This window comes from Gopherus flavomarginatus, chromosome 17, assembly GCF_025201925.1.
Source record: "Gopherus flavomarginatus isolate rGopFla2 chromosome 17, rGopFla2.mat.asm, whole genome shotgun sequence".
NCBI lineage: Eukaryota > Metazoa > Chordata > Testudines > Testudinidae > Gopherus > Gopherus flavomarginatus.
This window is the reverse complement of record NC_066633.1, coordinates 13,216,512-13,237,968: the sequence shown is the minus strand read 5'-3', so window position 1 is coordinate 13,237,968 and position 21,457 is coordinate 13,216,512. Positions and strand designations below refer to the sequence as shown.

General features: G+C 44.1%; 2 protein-coding genes across 3 annotated transcripts; one reads left to right on the top strand and one right to left on the bottom strand.

The window, feature by feature from the left end:
• Positions 1-264: 264 nt before the first annotated feature.
• On the top strand, positions 265-10,527 carry TRUB2 (TruB pseudouridine synthase family member 2). The gene is made up of 8 exons (XM_050926873.1): positions 265-788; positions 2,461-2,592; positions 3,188-3,262; positions 3,953-4,014; positions 5,465-5,546; positions 6,272-6,344; positions 7,446-7,582; positions 9,162-10,527. The coding sequence occupies exons 1-8, from the start codon at positions 674-676 to the stop codon at positions 9,497-9,499; spliced, it is 1,014 nt and encodes a 337-aa protein (XP_050782830.1). The 5' UTR covers positions 265-673; the 3' UTR covers positions 9,500-10,527.
• On the bottom strand, positions 9,219-17,734 carry SWI5 (SWI5 homologous recombination repair protein). Of its 2 annotated transcripts, none has more exons than XM_050926879.1 (5): positions 17,553-17,734; positions 16,965-17,013; positions 15,361-15,482; positions 14,611-14,705; positions 9,219-9,316 (listed from the first exon to the last, which is right to left on the bottom strand). In XM_050926879.1, the coding sequence occupies exons 1-5, from the start codon at positions 17,708-17,710 to the stop codon at positions 9,279-9,281; spliced, it is 462 nt and encodes a 153-aa protein (XP_050782836.1). In that variant the 5' UTR covers positions 17,711-17,734; the 3' UTR covers positions 9,219-9,278. The 2 variants fall into 2 exon arrangements, with proteins under 2 accessions (XP_050782836.1, XP_050782835.1); XM_050926878.1 differs by lacking the exon at positions 9,219-9,316 and adding an exon at positions 13,312-14,027.
• Between the last annotated feature and the right edge of the window lie 3,723 nt (positions 17,735-21,457).

Genomic DNA, 21,457 nt, shown 5'->3' with positions numbered 1-21,457 from the left:
TGATCACGCCCCGCTGTCTGCAGCTGGGTCCCTCTCCTGGCCCGGGCGGAGCAGCCAGTCACGCCGGCTGCCCCAGGGCGGGGCAGGGCCAGCGAGCGGCTGCTGTGGGGTTGAGATAAGGGCGGGGAGCGCCGGGGGCTGCAGGCTCAGCGGCTGGCCATGCTGCCGGGGCAGGGGCAGGCCGCTGATGAAATCGGGGCGCGAGTGGCGTCCCTCTCCAGGTCTCCTGCGGGGCCAGGGCTGAGGCCCAGCCTCGCAAGTGCAGCGGGGGGAACAGCGGGACTTGGTGGTGAGGTTTCTTCCCCCTGCCACCGGAGGTGGGGACTTGGCGATCCCCGCCTGTGCAATCTCGCAGGAGGAGGGGGTTGGGGGAATACGGGGCTCCCCAAAGAGCAGGGCCCGTCATCACGTGTGTAGCTGGTGCCCAAAGCAGGGTCGTGCCCTGAGAACTCTTTATCTCCCCTGCTGATGCTTGGCACGTGTTGGCCACTATGCCCAGCTCGGGATCTGAGCAGCCGAGAACTGCCCGGAACGGGTGCGTCTCGCAGCGCTTGCTCCCGCGGGGGAGCGCTTTCATCAGCTCACCCAGTTGCCGGAAGCGCATGGCGGCGCCCATTGGGGGAGCGGTGTAGTTGATGAACCCGTACGCTGGCGATTTCCTTCCGCCATAGCCATGGCTGCCAGGAGGGCGGCTCGGACCGGGCTAAACGGGCTCTTCGCTGTGTATAAACCCCCCGGGGTGGCTTCGATCAGGGTGCGGGACACCGTGGAGACCCTGCTCCTGAAAGGTGAGGCCAGGTCCTTTTGTCTAGGTCCTGGAGTCCCTCCCCCCCGGAGGGATCTCCCCCCATGGCGGGGGGGGGGGTGAGTTAGGAGACGCCCCTCGGGAGATTTAGGGCCGTGGTTCTCACCCAGGGTACCCAGAGGTCTTCCAGGGGCGTCAGCTCGTAGAGATCTGCCTAGTTTTACCACAAGCTACATAAAAAGCACTAGCGAAGTCAGCGCAAACTACATTTCATACGGACAGTGACGAGTTTGTATTGCTCAGTATACTATACACTGAAATACAAGTACAATATTTATATTCCAGTTGATTTATTTTATAATTATATGGTAATAATGAAAAAGCAAGCAATTTTTCAGTAATAGTGTGGCTGTGACACTTTTGTATTTTTATGTCTGATTTTGAAACTTGGGGTTATGTAAGACAAATCAGACTTCTGAAAGGGTACAGTAGTCTGGAAAGGTTAAGAGCCACTAATTTAGGGGATTCTGAGAAGGCCTAGTGCCCTCACTGTTTTCTTTCATCTCCAAACTTCCTTCCGACCAATGTGCTGAAACTGCAATTCAGAGACATTGGCACTTGGAGAAGCATGTTGGGTCAACAAAGGAGCCAAATGGGAGAGTGTAAAGTTCCTAACGTTATCTGGTGCAGCATCCCTAGCAGCATTACTAGTTGCAGGATGGATATGCAGGTGGAGAGGGACTACCTCTGTCAATTGTCAGTGCCCTCCTCGCTACACCTTTAGGCAACTTGTCCTGGTGTTAATGGTCCAGGCTATGGTTAGCTTTGTGCTAGTGCATATAATCCTGGCCTTTCTAAAAGCCTGAGAGAACCCTTCAGACCCACTTATTTTGGTTTGCTGCCAGGAACACTTGTTATGACCAATGTTAGAAGCCCTAGCCCAAGCCTTGTGTGAGTTCATTTGACAACTGAGTCCTCATCATAGAGAGGATAAAGCGAAGGGCACACCTCACAGTTTGGCAAAATGACTAAGACTAGTCACTGTATGACACACATGCAGGCTGAGACAAGCGTTGTTGGAGGAAAAAAATCAGGCTTGAGAGAACCATTGTAAAGGCTCCTTCTCAGACCTAGCAGCTGTTAGGCTGGCAATCAATTAAGACTTTTTTTTTTAAAATGAGGAATCCCTCTTTCTTGCTGAAGATGATATACCCATGTCTACTCATCAAGGAGGTATCGGCATTGCAGTCACCAGGAGGACTTAGATTCCTGTCAAACACAAAGGAGATGGTCTCTTGTCCCACTCGCCTTCCTTCAGGGACTGTGAAGATGCTGATTCCTAAAATGGAACTCATACATGGCTTTGAAGGACTCTAACCATGAGCCAAAGACACCTGAGCCTTGTCTGCACACACAAGTGGTGCCACTTTAATTATATGGTAACACTCATTTCCCATGTGCGAAGGGCAATAAGTTGTACTGGTATAAAGCACCTTTATACTGGTAGAATTGCATCCACACAAGATGTAATGGTAACTATTTCTGTTTAAAAAAAAAAGAAAAAAATCACATTCCTAACCAAAGTAGTTATACTGTTACTGAATCTGGATGTGTGTAGATCAGGCTTTGAAGAGAAACTGTGTATGTTTATCACTCCCTTCACCGTATTTTCTTTTCAGACTGTGTCCCATTGTTTTCTGTACCATTTCCTGTAGAACTGAACTCTCTGGAACAGCCAGCTGTGCAGCAGCAAGTACGCTTCCTGCCAACCACTGTAGAAGAAAATGCTGGGAAAGAGCTGACCCTCACTGTTACCCAGTTGCCTGTCCTGGCTGCCCACCCCCTAGGTAAGAGGCTGGAGAAGAATCTTGATTTCTGTGGGAAAGCTGGTGTATACCATTACTGTCATTTCTAGATTTGACTTGCCCAGTGAGAAAACAAAGCCAGAATAAAGGAGGAATAAGAAGTGTTAATTCCCTTAGATTGTAGCCGCTAACAATTATCTGGTAGCTGGTAATCACTGCATTCAAAGGGGATAAACACAGTGCAATCTGCTTGAAGTGGAGAGAAGAGTGAGAATCCATTGGAAAGATTGAGGACTTTCATTCCATTTTAGGAAGTGATTTATTAGAAGTGGTTTCACTATGTGCATGGTAAATCATAAAGATTTTTTACACCTTGGAATCTGCAAGATTAAATTCCACGGGGACCACGTATATTGCCTGTTACCATCATACTGTTGTTAAGAACATAAGAACGGCCATATTGAGTGAGACCAAAGGTCCATCAAGCCCAGTATCCTGTCCTCTGACAGTGGTCAATGGCAGGTCCCCAAAGGAAAAGAACAGAATGATTAGAAAAGCTTGGTATATTTCTTTCTTTACAGTGAAATTAAATTTTATGTTTGCCACAACCTATACACTGTATTTCTTTCCCTTGTAGTTAGAGGACCAGAGTTCACTCACTTGAAAATCGGAGCAGGTCACCGTCTGGATACAAAGTCATCTGGAGTGTTTGGTATGTTTTGTTTTGAAAGAAAGAAGAATATAGCTTCATCATGAAATTACCAGGTATAGGATAGAGGGGGTTTTAATAGACAATAGGCTCACAAAATACTGTGATAGCTACTAGCAGCATCTGAGGATTTTGTAGGGCACAGGCAAAGGTAGAAATGGTAAGTTACAGTAGAAACACACAAATCAGATATAATTGACCTGAGAGAGTCCTGAATCATAAGCCTGGGAGACAAGAATAATTTATTCTCAGAGAGGCAATGTGGTCCAGTGGAAGGAACTGAATTGGGAGACTTATATTCTTTTCTTGGCTCTGCTGTGTGTGAACCCAACTGCTCAAGTGTCTCTGTTTCCCTGTCTGTAAAATTGGGATAATGATACTGCCTTTCTGTTGTAGGGTGCTTTGGGATCTACAGATGAAAATCACAAGCTAACACTAGCACGTAGCTCTTATTAGTTGTGGCTTTGATGGCAGTCAAACATTTGGGTGTGTGGTGGCAACTTTCAGCAACAAAGAAAGAGGCAGAAATAGTTAGACTATAAACGGTATAGTTAGACGATAAACTATGACTATAGTTAGACTATAAACTATGAACGGTGCCGGGAAGAGTGTGGTGCTATATAAAAAATGCTTATGCCCAAATAATGTTTTATGTGACGGATTAATGGCCTGCTATTGTTTTTTGTATTTCAGTGCTTGGAGTGGGCCATGGGAACAAGCTGCTCACTGATATGTACAACGCCCATCTTACTAGGGTATGCACTGGCACTGAACCCTGTTTGGGGACTTCCGTGTGTAACACCCATTCTCACTAGAAAGCAAGTCCCAGTTAGAAATTGCATCAAGAAAGAAGAGGCAAATGTGACCTACTCTTACTAAATCATATGGGAAGTAATAACACATACAACTGTGAATAGGCACAAATCACTGAGATTAAACAATATTAAGTATTCCTTTGGGAGTGGAGGGAAACAATATAAATTACCTGGGAATTGGTAATTGGATATGGAACTTTTTACCTGCAGGTCATCAGTCTGAATCTTGCCTGGTCAGGACCAAGCAAAAGTCATTGCTATCTGGAGGCTTCTGTAAGACAAACTGGGTCTCAGACTATTTCTAGTGGGGAAGGACATATCCACACTACACAAATCACATTTGCCCTGTTTGTTGGCAGTTCTGGCAGAGAAGCCAAAGGTAGAATTGGGCTCTGGAAAATGACTCTTCCCCCCACTTCCTGCTAGAGGCAATTCCTCCAGCTGAGAACTGAGACACATTGACTCTTGGGAGTTCCTCCCTAAATTTTCCACGAAGAGGCACCAACTGGCTGCCCCTGTAGCCTAACCTTATTCAGTGGAGGTCCAGATGACATGAAAAGGCACTGCACTTTTAACCATCTACAGTACTGCTCCCACCGTTGGAAGCTGAACTGCTGATAGCAGTGATGGCATGGTGGACAATAACCTTAGGGAGACAGATCCAGTAGTATGTATAGACGTATGTGTACATACTGTGGTGAGAGATGCATGTATGTACACGCTGAAGCATGTTCTTTATATACTGGTGTGTGGGGGGTGCACTCTGCTTCATTCCCATTTATCCAGCCGTTGCACCATGTTATAGGCCTAGATTGAGAGATGTCTAGGGCAGGGACTGTTGTACTCATTTGTACGATGTTTAGCACAGTGGGGCTCCGATCCCTGATTGGAGCCTCTAGGCACCACAGCCGTATAAGTAATATTAATGATGATCTTTATCGACATTGCAATAAAATCATTATTCTAGTGGCTTGAGCCTGCAGATCATGAACAAGTAGGAGTTATAAAAATGTGTTCATGTGAGACCATGTGAGCTTTAAGAAAGCTGTAACCATTCCAAATCAGAAACTGGTTCAAGAGCCTATGAGGGGCCTGGGGAGGTTGTTCTGCTGTCACAAGGCATAATGCCTGCTTCCATATTATTGAGGCAGCTGCCAGCAGGAATGGCTGTCCTGCTACATTTGAGTGTCAAACAAATCACCAATGCTTCCCAAAGCCATTATCAGCTCATATAAGATAAGAGGCACCACTCACTGTGCAGAGACTGCAGCTTTCCTTTAGAGAAACCTTTCCTCTCCTGAGATGCCCTGTAGTCGCTGCATAGCAGGGTATTGCTTCTCTGCTGTTTGCAAACTGTTTCCTCCATAAATTGCACTTTTCCCTTTTGAAGGCTTATACTGTTCGTGGACTGTTTGGCAAAGCCACAGATGACTTCTCAGACACAGGCAGGCTAATAGAGAAGACCACATTTGGTAAGTGTAATGGTCGACGTGGAAACAAAAATTTCTAATTAGAAAGTAAAGTGTTACACCTGTCCAGATTCAGCAACATTTAGCTCACCTTTAAGAGCTCTCTAATCTTGGTTTATGAGGATTCTCCCATGCAGTCTCACCACAGTAAACATCAACAGAGAGTCCTGTGGCACCTTAGAGACTAACGGATGTATTGGAGCATAAGCTTTCGTGGGTGAATACCCACTTCGTCAGACACGTTACCCTGCCTGTAGTATGCTAAATACAGCCACAATATATAACTCACTGATATAAAGTCCTGATTATACCTATTCTCAAAGTTAGGTGTACCCCATCTCCTTGTACCTCAGGAGACATATTATCCTCACCCACAAGAGAGTGATCAGAGACTTTCATAAAGGTTCTGATGTTAAACAAAATCTGAAATATCTCATGAGATGAATTGTGGCCTCCATCATGAAACCAATGCAAGCTTTATTCCTTTTGCCCCAGGGACTGCTTCGCTTTATGTACTGGCATGGTATATATGTAGACTGGGTCAGTTTTCTGTGCTGCTGTATTCTGTTATGCTAAAGTCATCTTTCATGGGCTTCCCACAAGCCCATTTAGATATGACAACTTGGCCAGGAGATGGCAACATCTTGATTTCAGATTAAGACTCTTTGCAGGTGCTGGGTGTATCAAGGAAGATTTATGTTCCTCTTTTGCCTTCCTAACATTTATAGATCATGTCACAAGGGACAAGCTGGAGCGAATTCTTGCTGTCATTCAGGGAACCAATCATAAAGCTCTGCTGATGTATGTATCCAATCAGAAATCCTGAATGACCTGACCTGACTTCCATGCTGCTATTTGCTGATCATTGGAACCAATGAGATTAGTCTGTTGCTTGCTGTAATGAATTATAAAGGTTTGAGCCTCAGAGAGGAAAATCAGCCACTTTGTCTGTGGGAGTCAAGCTCTAATTAGTCTACCTTTGGCTTCTGAACTCCCATCTTACTTTAGGGCCTATATGTGACACCTTGGTAAAATGAAAGTTCTTCTGCTGAGTATGATAGGGTGCCTTCCCTCCCAGTTGTAGTACCTTACTGACAGTACCTATGTTTATAACATTTATAGGACAATGACTGCATCAGACACAGTTACAGGATTAAAAACTGTGTCAGAGAAGGTTAACTTAGAAACTACAGAGACTGAACAAATCTTTAGTTTGAAGTGTGAGTGTTGCATCAGTTTTATAACAAAACAGAAGGTCTTTGAACATGTGCTCCCAGTGCGACATGGTGACCAATGGGACTAATGTGATCCCTGGATGCATAAACAGGTGACTCTCTGTATTTGGCAGTGGTGTGACTGCTACTGGAATACTGTGTCCAGTTCTGGTGTCCACATTTCAAGAAGGATGTTGAAAAATTGGAGAGGGTCAGAGAAGAGCCATGAGAATGATTAAAGGATTAGAAAAGTTGCATTATAGTGATAGACTCAAGGAGCTCAATCTATTTAGCTTAATAAAGAGAATGTTATGGGGTAATTTGATTACAGTGTATAAGTACCTATGTGGGGAACAAATATTTTAATAAGAGGCTCTTCAGTCTAGCAGATAAAAGTGTAACACTGGCTGGAAGTTGAAGCTAGACAAATTGAGACTGTAAATAAGGTGTACCTTTTTAACAGTGTAATTAACTAGTGAACAATTTACCAAGTGTCATGGTGGGTTCTCCATCAGACTATGGTTAAATCAAGATTAGATGTTTTTCTAAAAGATATGCTCTAGGAGTTATTTATGACCTATTTTATGCAGGAAGTCAGACTAGATTGTCATGACAGTCCCTTCTGCCTCAGAATCTAGGAATTCATTGGGATGGAAGTGCAAATTCACTGCTCTGTTCCTTTCTCCAGGTACTCTAACATTGACCTGAAAACTCAAGAGGCCTACGAGCTGGCTGTTGAAGGTTTAATTCGCCCAATGGAAAAAACCCCTCCATTAATCACAGCAATTCGATGCCTGCAATTTGCACCTCCAGAATTCCAGCTAGGTATGGTCTAACTAGAGCTAGAGTTTGGGAGTATGTTGGAAGTATGTATGAAGATAGTGGCAAAAAGTTGCTATCATCTAGCTGTTCTTCCGTGGTCTGTGTGAAATGAGTTTGTGAGCTCAATCTAGTTCCTAGTGGACAGGTGTCTGTTACAAAACCACCCCAGCTGGTACAACTTGGTAACTGTGACAATGATTAAATTTGCCATAGAGATCGAAGGACCATCTGAGTGCTGGATGGACCCTCTAGATTAGGACTGAGCAGCATGGGGAAGTTTGTGCAATTTCTGCCTGGTAGGAACATAACTGCTTCATTGGATCAGACTGATAGTCCACCAAGTTCAATATTCTGTCTCTGATAGTGCTTCACAGGACAGTTAAACTCCCTAGCAGACAGCTATGGAATAATTTGCCCATGGGACACAATTCTTCCTGTGCAATGTCATCCAAACTTTTGAAAGCTGAGCTCTCCTTCAGGAAAACAAACCAGTCTCACCCCCTTTATTCTGGTCATGTGTTGTTCAAGGCCTACTCTTAATCCCATTTTAGGGGATACGGAAGATGTATACATTGCCTAGTCATTTGATGCAGCCACCCTCCCCACTTAAGGAAGCAATAAGTTAGTGGTCAGTTTATGCCCTGAAGCTTGAGATTTAATATCCCCATTAAACTTTTTTTTTTTTTGTCCTAGATAATGTAACTGAACATAAAATCCTTTCTCAAATCCTACTGAACTTCTGGCCTCAGTGATCTCTTGTGGGCAAGAGTTCCACAGGTGATCTGTGAATAAAGGATTCTAGTTTCCATGGCTGTTAATTTGTCACCTCTGTAATTTAAATTCAGGATTGAAAGACAACTCCTCCTGCATTCTAATCCTGGCACAAATATGGACTTGCGTGGTATGGTGAAAGTCATATACCCTTGCTGCCTCATTTCCCCACAGCTAATGTGAGGATGATCATTTTCTTACCTAACTCACAGGAATATTGCAAGGATTATTTCCGTACACCTTGATTCTGCAATTGACTATGTGCAGGCAGATCCTTGTGTCCACACAGAGGCCCACTAAAGTTAATAGAGCTCAGCACAAGCCCAGGGGTCCATGCACGTAGCCATTTACAGGATTGGGGCCTTAGTTTAAAGACAAAGCATCTATTAAACATTGTTACAAGTATTTAATCTGTACAGATATTAAGAATTTGGGATCCTAAACAGTCTGCTTATAAAAGCTTTGTGGTTCACCTTTAATAGTCTTTCTGGTCCTCATGAATTATTCTGACAAACTCAGATACAGCTAAACTGACCTTTGCCTAGCCCAAATATCTAACTCTTATTATATGACCTTGTATTTGACACTTGTTTGTGTAAAACTGACTTTTTTGAAGGCCTGGGACATTGTGCAAGACCTCTGTATAATCATGATTATACAGGCAGGTACTTAGTTCAAGAGGAGAGATGCTGTTTTTTTAACTCTTCTTTGTGTATTTTAATACCAGTAACTGGTGTTTGAATTTACAGGCATGGTGTCTTGTTGCATATATGTGCTGACCCTTCTAATGCAGTCTTTTTGCCTCCTCCAGAAATCCAGTGTTTGCATGAGACCCAGCAGTACCTACGAAAGATAGTTCATGAGATTGGCTTGGAGCTGAAATCAACTGCTGTGTGCACCCAGGTGCGGCGGATACGGGATGGCTTTTTCACACTTGACAATGCTCTCCTGCGAACGCATTGGAACCTGCAGAATATCCGGAATTCAATTCAAGACTCAAAGATCAAAGTGAAAGTGGGGCTTCAGAGAAGCTTGAGCTGCCAAGCTAGGAGCGGTAAAAGACATACCAATATGGATCAGGTTGCAGAGAGCAAACTGCACAGTACAGAGGGAATGTCTGCAAGCGATCTGACTCATAAAATGAGATAACCACACGCTGACTGGCAGGTGGAGAGTAATTGGAAGGGGAAATGGTGGTTACAGTTCACAAATAGCCCTTCCTTGGGGTGGTCCTTGATTTTGTAAGGGTTGCTTATGTTTTCATTCAGGCAAGGCATTTCTCCATTGACAGGCAGAATAATTTTTGAAAGTATTGCACAACACTGCTGCAAAACTGTTGATATCTGAGATGAGTGTACATTTCCTTGCAAAGCCAAAACTGCTGCTGACTTCAGTGGGAACATCAGGTTGGTGAGGGATGTAAGAGCAGGCCCTTCAATTAGTTTAGAGATGGGAATACAACCAATGTGTTGCAAGCTTTACTTTTATTCTCTTTATGTGCCTTGTGACAGAGTGTGACCTCAGTGGTTCTTTTCCCAATTTCATTCATATATTTATATATATTTATGACACTTCCTATAGATCAGCCCCATTTTCAAATACATGAAAGGGGTAAAGATTAATTGTTCAAACCAAGAAAGGGTTCTGCCTAGGGGAAACTACAATGTAAGCAACTAAGACGAAAGTAGCGAGGTAATACTATTTCTCACGCAGGGTAACTAATATCTGGAGTAGGTTAGTCAGAGAGCTAGTTGAAGCGGGAGAAAGGAGAGAGAGGCTTATTATAGGAAGACTGGAGTAGGATGTAAAAACAAGAAGTTGGAATGGGGTGAATTAAAATCCAAGGTAATATATTTTATGGGGAAAGATGCTATTATTTGATACGTAAATTTAAGTCAACGGGGCCAAAGGCCCCTGCATTTTGTTTGCATGCATCCATAGTCCTCCATCATTTTATTTTTTCCTGCCCTTCAGTAAAATTGTATGTTACCTTTAAAGAGAAACAGCAAGGGAGTACAGCTTTAGAATTCACTGAGATTCCATTAGTGCTCATTTAAAGCTACAAATCACTATTTTACATAAACAATGACAGGTACATTAGCAATTAGCTAATGTATTTCTAAAATGTGTAAGGCTTAAAGTGTGATGCCAAGATGTACTAAAGGATTGCAATCTAAGATTCTAATGGAGTGCCAATCATTAATATCTAGATTATGCTTTGCAGTGGAACTCTCATCACATGTGGGGGCTCAAAATTAGGTAAAACCTCTCATTTTAGAATCTAAAAATACTTTAAATATAAAAGTGAGGGTGCATTGGTTATTACTATAGTGAGGATTACCTTCTCCCCCATGCTTAGTTAGAAATATCTTGCAGACTCATGTATTTTATTGGCTGATCTTACTAGGCCTTACAGTCAACTGGTGGGCATTTTTGTTTGGAAGTACTGTGATACCTTTAGAACACTACGTCTGACCAATTGCAAAATTTCCAGGCATGTTCTAGGCATCGATTGGCAGAACTCTATTGATTTTTGGGAAAAAAATAGAAAAGCAGAAGGAAAAATGAGAGAGAAACTGAGACACCTGCCATTCATCATGACACCTTGAATGACTTATCTCCCAGACAGAAGAGAGATAACGAGCGAGCGGGAAAAGGAGTCACAGCAGGGAACCACGGCATGGGCAGGGGGAGGGCATGAAAGGGGTTGCAGAGAATCCCTGAAATAGGAGGGGATGAGAGGGCAGCACACAGAGTGCTTGTGGAAGAGAACAGAGATATGGAAGGAGCCTCTAATATGTGTAATGAGCTCAGCCTGTGGAGGCAACAAAGTATGCAAACACCCCCCACCAAATTTCTGCTATCAAAAGAGATTCTACCTCTTCCAGACTTGTACAAAGGAGGCACATGTAGGCACAGTTTCTCCTTTGAAAATGTACCTGGACAGCTGTTAAAAGGTGAGCAGTAACTCTGATATCAGCAATTGCAACCATGGCAGGGGAGGAAGGATTTAAGGACTTGTTTACACAGGGCACTCAGGCCTGCTCTACACTAGAAAATTAACTACAGCAGTCAGCATGTGAAAAATCCACACCCCTGAGTGGCATTGTTACATTGACCTAAGTCCCCACATAGACAGCACTAGACTCATAGAAGAATTCTGTTGGCTTGGCTACTGCTTCTCAGGGAGGTGGATTACCTACACCGAGGGGAGAATCCTGTCAGTGTAGGTAATGTCTACAATGAAGCACTACAGTGGTTCAGTTGTGCTGCTGTAGCATTAAGTGTAGACAAGCCCTCAAAACATTAATCCAAATTAACTAAAAGTGTAGATTTAATTCTGAATGAGATTTTTCCACACAGTTTAATGCAGTTTAACTAATCCACTTTACATTCACACCTTCTAGTTAATTTGAATTAATTTTCCTGGCTTTCTCTGTATATACAATAGTGATTGTCTCATCTCTTGTCCTTGAGGGTTTACAAACCCCTCACAAAAAAACCCTCTCTCACTTGAACTTAATTCATGGATTTTTTTTCAGCTGTCTCCAAGTTCCTCTGCACAATGATGTAAAGCAGTGGTTCCCAAACTTGTTCTGTTGCTTGTGCAGAGAAAGCCCCTGGCGGGCTGGGCCGGTTTTGTTTACCTGCTGCATCTGCAGGTTCCTCCGAGCGCGGCTCCCAGTGGCTGTGGTTCGCTGCTCCAGGCAATAGGAGCTGCTGGAAATGGCAGCCAGTACATCCCTCGGCCCGCACCGCTTCCCGCAGTCCCCATTGGCCTGGAGCAGCAAACCACGGCCAAGTTTGGGAATTACTGATGTAAAGTGAAGGTAAAGCAGTAATGGAGCACTCCTGCCACCTTGTGGCTAAAGATTGTACTCCCACCTACAGTGCGTTGGAGTGTGTTAACTGTTTAAAGACAGACCTTGTCTTATGTGCTCTAGTTTTCTTTTGGTATAGAACACTCATAGAAGCAACTGTATTCAACTATACAAGCCTCTGTACCACCTCTTGTGCAGCAGTGGCACACCCCACACAGACAGTTGTTTACCTAGGGAGAAATTTCTAGAAAGTTTCATAATGTGGAGTTGAGTTAAGGTTGTGGGTGCACAAGAGTGCCCTATTACAATGAATACAAGTATCAATCCCTAAAATGCTGCTGGGGAAAACCAGGAACTGCATGGGAACCATTACCTTAATTCTACAGCCATAACCCTCCTCCCTTTAGGATGTCAGAACCTTATCTATAATTTGGGGAGTGAGGTATGTTTTGTCTTCTGTGACCTATGTTGAATACAGAAAATTTGAGGAAGCCCTTCATTTTATTACTGCTCTCTTTAATTGAGACTGCATCTGGAAACAAGGAGGGAGAAGTAACTGTGTCCAGTCTGATATGCAGCCATCGGCAATGGTGCCTCACTGACCCAATTGAGGGTTTTTGGGAAGTGCCTGAAGAGGCATCCTGATCTGGAGTTATAGTGGCACACAGAAAATAGTAGTCTAAGGAGAGCACAGTTCTGTTTTTCTTAACATCTCTATAGGCCAGGGGTGGCCAAACTCTGGCTCAGCCGCATAGGGCAATTTTACAGTTAAAGTGAGGCTCACAGGGTACCCTCCCCCCATTCTCCACCTACCAGGCTGGGGAGGGGTGAGCTCAGGGCTTCTGCCCTGTGGCAGGGTGGTGGAGCTGGTGGATTCTGCCTTGCACAGGGTGGGGAGGGGTGTCTCAGGGCTCCAGCCCTGCAGGAAGTGCCCACTGGGGCTCAGAGCTTCAGCAGTGTATTCCTTGGGCTGAAGCCCTGAGCCCTGGCAGGCATGCCCGGCTCTCAAACTTCTGAAGATTATTGTATGCGGCTCGCAGGGCCATTAAGTTTAGCCACCCCTGTTATAGGTTATCAGAGTGAATTGCTAGGGAACATTAAGAGTTAATCATTTATTCAGAATGGACAATTCAGCAGCACAAGTTAATGCTTTTCTGTTTATTTACTACTATACATATGCAACAACCAGCTTCCAGAACTCAGTTCGGGGGGACACTAAGATATTGAGCACCCGCAGCGTTTTCCGCATGAGGAATACAAACACCTTGCTCTTAGCAGGTTTCCTTTCCCACTTCTGAGGTTTTTAACAAACAAACACAGCTCTGCATATTCTCCCATCTCCAGTGCTGCCTCCTCCATCCATTTACGGATACCTAACAATTGCTTCCCCATGTAAGACTTCCTTAAAGAAGCCCTTAGACCATCAAGATGTCGAAGAACCCCAATCACATGTGCAACGGTGAAGGGGTTAACTATTAATTCTGAATTATAATTTTTTTTTTAAATAATGAACAGTAAGAGGAGCCTGATGCTCCTAACACTTCAACTGAATCTCCTCTCATTGCCAAAGAACAGAATGCTACTTTTTCTGAAACAGGGAACATGTGATGGATTCAATAGCTTTTCCATTCTGGAAGTTAGATATTCTTAGAAATTACGTGGTCAAGTAACACTTCCTTGAAAGTCTCTGCATTTTTACTGTCCTTGTAAATTCTCAAGGTGTACGGTACCGACATGCAGTACCCCAGTAATGGTGATCTCTGCAGGAGATTGTAGTCTTCAGTTTCAATGCTAGTCAGTAAGTTCCAGATCAAATTTGGGGTACAGCTCCTTCGTGGTGACCCCTCTAATCGTGGCTAGAAAGGAATCAACACCACAGCTTCCATTACAGATAGAGAAGCAGATTAGTGAGCAAGAGTTTTGGCTAGCTGCATGGTTCTATGACATGAGTTTAGGCAGTAGAAAAGACTTCACTCTCCCCAAGCCTAGTTGTCCTAAAGCTTTCCCTTAGCTATGGGATGAGTCCAAATGTCTCTTATCTTACACACCCTCCCCACTCCACTGCTAAGTGCAGGATTTTTTTCCAAGTCTTGTGCAGTGCAGAATACACAACTCCCAGGGTTAGCTATCAGTTACAGGAGGCTCATCTTTGATAATCCACAGAAAAACACTTGCAGTCATCAAGTGACAATTTCACATCCCATTCAGAGGATCAGGAAGAGACACTGAATATCCCTCTGTGGTTCTGCCATTCTGATGAGAAAATCCCAATGGACTCATGACAGATGTATCTGTGCTTGAATATAGGATTTTAACTACAGAATCCTAAAACCGAAGAATTATTAAAATAAGCCTTAGGACTGTAACTTTCCCTCTTCTGTAATGAAACACATGGGAACATTTACTGAGAAAAGTTGCATGTTAGTCCTCCTTTCTTACCCAGCTTGCCCAGCAGCATCTGTCCAGTGTCTTTAATATCATTGTACTCATGGAGCAGAGAGATGTGTTTCTCCAATTCCTCCAGGCTGTAACCTCTGTAACAGCAAACCCAGAAAGGTCACAAGGACACAGAGAAAATACTGCTACTTTACCACATTTGTTTAGCAGAGACAAGATAATTGTGAGAGATAGCAGAACCTGCCAAAACCACACAACTTGCCTACAGGACTCTGAAGGCAAGAGCTCAGTCTTTAAAAAATAATTGGCAAAAAGTATAAATGGGGGAGCCCAGTCTCCATTCTGAGGGCTGTTCCAGATCAGTCCTTCTCCCCACAACAAAATAAAGCTAAAAGTAGTTCTCTGTTAGGTATAAACAAGTAGTAATCTTGTGCCCTTTAGCAGCACCACAGTGCAGAACAGCACCACCTACTGAATCACAATTATTACTCCCTGCAATCTCCAGGTTTTCCTTAAATCCAAGTACTGATTAAATCCAGCCTTGCTTTGCAAAAAATAGAGAGACAAGGTACTTGGTTCAGTTTTGTAGCTGAAGTGCCCTGCAATTCAAACAATGCTGAAATTAACACTATTCCTAGCTAAACAGATTTTGGTCATAGTGCAATAACAGCATCACCAACAGGATGTAGCAGTTTCCAACTCTGATACTTGGGTTTGTTTTGTTTAAAAAAAAACAAACCAAAAAAAAAACCCCATGCCTCATGCGGAACATCAAGCTATCCAAGAACATACTCAGCCAACAACTGTGCAATTTCCTGATCCAGGGCAAGATCCTTCTGTGTCAGTTCTTCAACTTCATGCTGTAGGGTTTCTTTATTGACTCCGTCTGATTGACAGGACCTTGGAGATTGGATCTGTAGAGCAGAGAGTGCTTTTAACATTCCACTAACCCAGCACTGTGTGTGATGCTACTGTCCCAGAGGGAACTGATCAGAAGAGAGATTAAGTATTTGTTAGTTTATTCCTGAAGTATCACTTAGGTGAAAAGGGCAAATAAGACTTCACAGTGAAAATTCAAGTGAGTAAACTAACATCCTGCTATTTAATGCCAATCAGTGCCATGTAGTTTGTGAGTTCTTCAAAGCAGAAGATGTATCTTACTCTGTTAAGCTTTTAAAAATAAACTCTCAGGAAGCCAATATCTAGCCCAGAAGCGTACGTATATGTCAGAGCACTAAGGTAACTAGCAATATTTTTCCCCAGGGAAAATATCTATTGCTTAACCACCAAAAATATTAGGATCAACTGCTGTTTCAGCCAAAAGAGAAAAGATTAAATAAGCCATGAAGACTAAGCTATCCTTATCACTTGAAGCCATCTCTCCAGGATAGATGTGAACCCATTTACTCTGGGATACATCTCCAGAAATTCTAGCACCAAATGTGATGCTGCAGTGCCAATGTGGACTTGGCTACATGGGTATGGGTGAGGTGCGGCTCTGCAACCTGGATACTTGCAGCTGGACCTGGTATGCACAAGTTTGCAAGCATGGGAGCCTGGATAGGGGTATGCTCTACATCAGTGGTTCTTACCATTTCCAGATTACTGTACCCCGTTCAGGAGTCAGATTTATCTTGCGTATCCCCAAGTTTCACCTCGCTTAAAAACTACTTGCTTACAAAATCAGACAAAAATACAAAAGTGTAACAACACACTATTACTGAAAAATTGCTTACTTTCTCATTTTGTCTGTATGAAATTTTAGTTTGTACTGATTTTGCTAGTGCTTTTCATGTAGCCTGTTGTAAAACTAGGCAAATATCGAGATAAGATGATGTACCTCCTGGAAGACCTCTGTGTACCCCCAGTTGAGATCCACGCTCTACAGTATGGACATGCCCCTAAACATAATAATTAGCAGGGGTCTTGCTCTGCTGCTACCTTTGCTGTGCCTGCTCTGTGAATACACAACTTCAGTACTCATGGCTGAACATGACAGAGTGACACTCACACTGAAGTCGTGTGGCAGTAACAAATGATGTGAAATTTAGTTTCTCTCTGTGTACCAGGAAGGATAGAAGCATTGAAGATGAAGGATATCACAGCCCTGTATCTACACATTAACTGGCAGAACATCTAAATTCTACTCCGTTCATCACCATGGTATCTAGCATGAAAGAAAGCTGATCCATGTAACCAACTGCCTTAGCAGCTGTTATTCTCTAGAAGAGAGAGACAGTGAAAGAGCAGGCAAGGGTACCCAACTGAGACATTGCCTTGGATAAGAAGGGTAGCAATCCACAACATCCCCTTGCTGTAGTCCAGGGCAGTACTGACTTCGGAGGTAAAACTATTCTTTTCCCAAATGAGGAGGAGAGATGTATAGAGACACTTACTGGAGATTTGAAACCTGCATTGCAATTTCTCAGGATTCCAGTTGGTGTCCTGGATTAAGACAAAAAGAAATTACCATTTTAAAAGGCACGAGCATAGCCTGACAGAATGAGACAGCCCTAGCCTGCATGCACCTTTCAGTGGGGAGGAGGCAACCCCAGAATATCCACAGCAGGGTAGCAGTGAAGATCCAATATCTGTGATGTCTTCAAGCTGTGATGTGCCCTGGGCTTGGCGACTGGGGGCATCCCATCCTCATCAAGAGGCTCCCCAAGGCTTAGGAAAGTCAGTCCCTTGAGAAACGAGGAGAGTAGCTGCATTTCAGGACAGGAAGCGCTCAACCTCAGATGGCTGGGGAAAGTAAAGTGTGGCTGCCCTCGCTTTGCAGGCTGGTGAGAGCACCTTCAGGGGCTGGAAAAGGAAAGTCCCATCCCTGTAAAGGGCTCCATATGAGATGGTCAGGAGACAAGTCACAGACCTTAAGAGCTGGAGGGTCCCATGCCACCTGAAGAACAGCACCCTAAGAGCTAAGGAGGGGGGATACATCCCTTGAAGACAGGCCTAGGGAGTTATATTGGACTTGCTCCTACCTCCTCAGGAAAGGCCTGGGTGACGGCCCGCTCCTCCCTCGCAGCCCAGGGCTCTGCTCCCACTCTCCGCAGAGTGGGGGTCCCTGCTCGTGGTCATCCAGCGCTGCCTGCGGGACACAGGGCCTGGAATCAACATAGGCCTCGTTACCACCTTGCATGCTGGGAATTGTAGTCTCAATGCAGGGAGTTGCCTTTCCTCCCACACTGCATGTTGGGATTTGTAGTCTCGGAGGACTTACAAGTGATCTATCTGCTGGGATTTGTAGTCTTTGAAGGTTGAAAAACTACATTGCATGCTGGGATTTGTAGTTTCTGAAGGCTTAGCCCAGCCCTTGAAGCCAGGCTATCAAAATATTTTCTTCTATTATTTGTGAAAAAAATTTCACTGCACCACAACTTTATTTATTCTTTTTTATCTCTGATAAATGTATTTGCTTGTTAAATAGTTGTTAGAGCTGAAGACTGGGACTAGTGGGGAAGGTAGGTTCTATTCCCGGCTCTATCACTAATGTGCTGTATGACCTTGGACAAGTCACTTTCCCTGACGGAGCCTTAGTTTCTTAGACCTAACGTTAATTATGTGACTTTAGCAACCTGAGTAATAATTGTTTATTATTTGTTAAGTGTAGAAATTGTGGTCAGGGGCACAGGATATAAAGAATAAGAGTTAAGATTTCAACAGTGCAACATTCAAGAACAATCTGCTACAACACTCAGAATCCTACCTGCTGCTATTACAAATCACTTCTGAAGTTGAAACATGAGGAAGAATATACTCAGGGTTATGTAGGAAGGACCTGTTATAGCTCTCTGTACACACTGCTCACTTCACAGTACATTTAGAAAGCCCTTCTTTGTCCTTTGACATATTACTGGGAGAGAGAGCCCGGCAGCAACAATTTCCATTAATCCTCCAAAATCATATGATCCATAAGGAGTAAACACTGTCATGGTCCATGAAATTGCTGTCTTCCTTTTTGTGTTGATAGTGCTGACATAGCCATGAAAATAGACAATGGGGAATCAGCTGCATGTTTATGAAGCATTTTTCACTACACTTGAAGCCTTTGTGTTAAGCTTTTATCCTTTCTCTTAGGGTCTTTGAATATTTTATGTTACTAACACTTAACACTTAGATAGCACTCACCACAATCTTCAAAATGCTTTATAAACAAACTAATCAGTCTTCACAACACACAAGTGAAACAGGATAAATAGAAGCCATTTGCCAGGTTTCTCAACTAATTTGGAAAAAAATCTAGAAATCCATCTGTTCTGTCATTCCTATTCCATGATTAATTTTCTCAAGGCTTAGAAAATCTCCTCAGTGTCTGAGTTCTTAGTTATTAAGAAAATTAATTTTCTAATAACTCATTTTAACAATATATTCCTATATAATGATTTTTCCAGAAGGATATCAAAGTACTTTACAAACAATTGATATATAAACTACACACACGGAACATTTTACCCACCACTGAAATGCACCCATTTATGAGGTGAAATGCAACAGCTGTTTAACAGCACATAACAACACTCCCCAACAGTTAAGAATACAAAGAAAATATTTTTCCATTTAAAATGGCAGATAGAGTTTTAGGTGGGGGAAGCATATAATCAGAATTAACCAAATAATTATAAGAATATGGTCTGGACACCTATTTTAACACCCCAACTCTTACAAAACGTGCCATAGGAGTTCTAAAGTTCACAAGTAGCCAGAACCTCAATTTTAAATTTAAGCCAAAAGACAGTATCTCTTTAAGCACAACATTCCTTAAGCCTTTTGGGGAACTGTCTCAGAGGGAAAAGAGTGCCATCATTACTACTTCCTACACTAGCAGTTCTCAACCAGGGATCTAGGGCCATCTAAAGGGCTGTGAGCAGGTTTCAGGCGGTCCACCAAGCAGGGCCAGCATTAGATTCACTGGGGCCCAGGGTGGAAAGCTGAAATCCCACTGCCTGGGGCTGAAGCCGAAGCCTGAGCAGCGTTGCTTCTTGGGGGCCCCTCTGGCATGGGCCACCAGGCAATTGCTCTGCTTGCTACCCCTAATACCAGCCCTGGCTTTTACATGCAGAAAACCAGTTATTGTGGCACAGGTGGGCCATGGAGTTTTTATAGCATGTTGTGTGAGGGCCTCAGAAAAAGAAAGATTGAGAACCCGTGTCCTACACCACACACACCATGCCTGACTTGGTTCAGTACTGACTTAGAAAAAAAGGCAACACCTGCAAAAATACCAACACCACTTCTTGGAGCCCTTGAGTATTGCTTTGAAATCTCCTATTCAAGTATAGCCCTAGCCGGACATTCCTCTCAACATCCCAACTGGACAAAACCTGAGATAAATGTTCAAATCACGTGATATAAAATAACAGCAGCTGGTTAGAGTAGAATCTGAGTGAAAAATGGGTCACATTGCACAGCACTTGAAAACCTGAACCACATCTAACTGGTCAGCTGTTTCACCTACATTCCTCTCCTAATTGGTGCTTTACAGACATGTGTCCCTATGGGAGGCTTAATGAAGCATGCCAAGGGTAATGTAAAAAAACTGTATTTCCTCTTTTGGGAAAGAATGCATGCAGGGTAGAAAGAGATTTCTGTCTATATCTCCCCTATCTGAACAGCTCCATTGAGTATACGGTGGTAGTGTTCATATCCCATATCAGCTATAGGCAAATATTGGAGGCAATATACTAGACTCAATGGATCAATGGTCTGACTCAGTGTACCAAATGCTGCCATATGCTCCCTTTAAAGGAAACGAGCCAAAGTGGGCTGGTGCATGAATTTTAATTTAATGTTGAGGACCAGAAAAAAGCAACACCCTTCATGCATCATGAGCTCCAGAGGTAGGACAGGGATGAACCCAGTGTTAAAACCTATACAGATTCGATAGGACTGGATAAACACCAGAGTACTGCAGAATAGTGCTGGGAGGATATTTGCACCATTTGTATGTTACACTAGCAGTCTCTGTCCATACTGACATTAACACAGTGCCAATTGACACAGTAATTAGCTCTGCTGGAGGCAAACTTAAGCCACACAGTGGCATGATCGCCTGCACCCCTTTGGGAATGCATTTATGTATGCGGCAAGACATTTTACGGGCTTTCTAGAGGGACCAGTGCTAACCACTGCAAACTTCTCTAGAGCAAACGAGGTCCTGAAGAGAAAAATAAGATGAAATCTTAGGGGGCTTACCGAAAACAACCTTGGATGCTTGGCTAGGTTTCTAATCAAAGGTTCAAGGAAAGAGTGGGTGGCTGGTATCTGGAGAGCAGTCTGTGCATGGAGGAGATAACACACCATCATCCTCTCACCCATTTGTAATGCCAGAAAACCGGTTAGCAGGAGTTAAGGCTGAGAGACCACACTGGTAACGTGTGGGAAGAAACCCCTGCCCTTCGGCCCACACAGGCCCCAAAGCTCCGGTCACACGTGCATTTCAGGACCAGGCTGGCAATTACGGAGGGAATGTTGAGCGATATGGGGGTGCGGGTGGGTGCCAGTGGTGCAAGGCAGCATCACAGGGGGATAGCGGGGCGGGGGAAGCACCAGGGAAGGGGGATGTAGCAATGCCAGAGGGGGCAGTGGTGGGGCAGGCTGGGTGCTAGGGCAGGGGACAGCACCGGGGGGAGGAAGGGGAGCTGTGTCAATGGTGCGGGGAAGTGGTGGGTCAGGCACACGAGAGGATGCTGAGGCAGTGTAGCTAGGGGGGATGTCTACGTCGGAGGAAACACTGGGGCCAGGCCGAGGCAGGGGCGGGACAGCGCTTGACTGGAAGGCGGAGGCGGGAGCGCGCCTCCTCTCCTCACAGTGCTCGGAGGCGCGAGCACGAGCGCGCCCGCCCTACCGGGGCACGCGCAGCAGGGCGCAGCCTCCCTCCGCCGAGCGT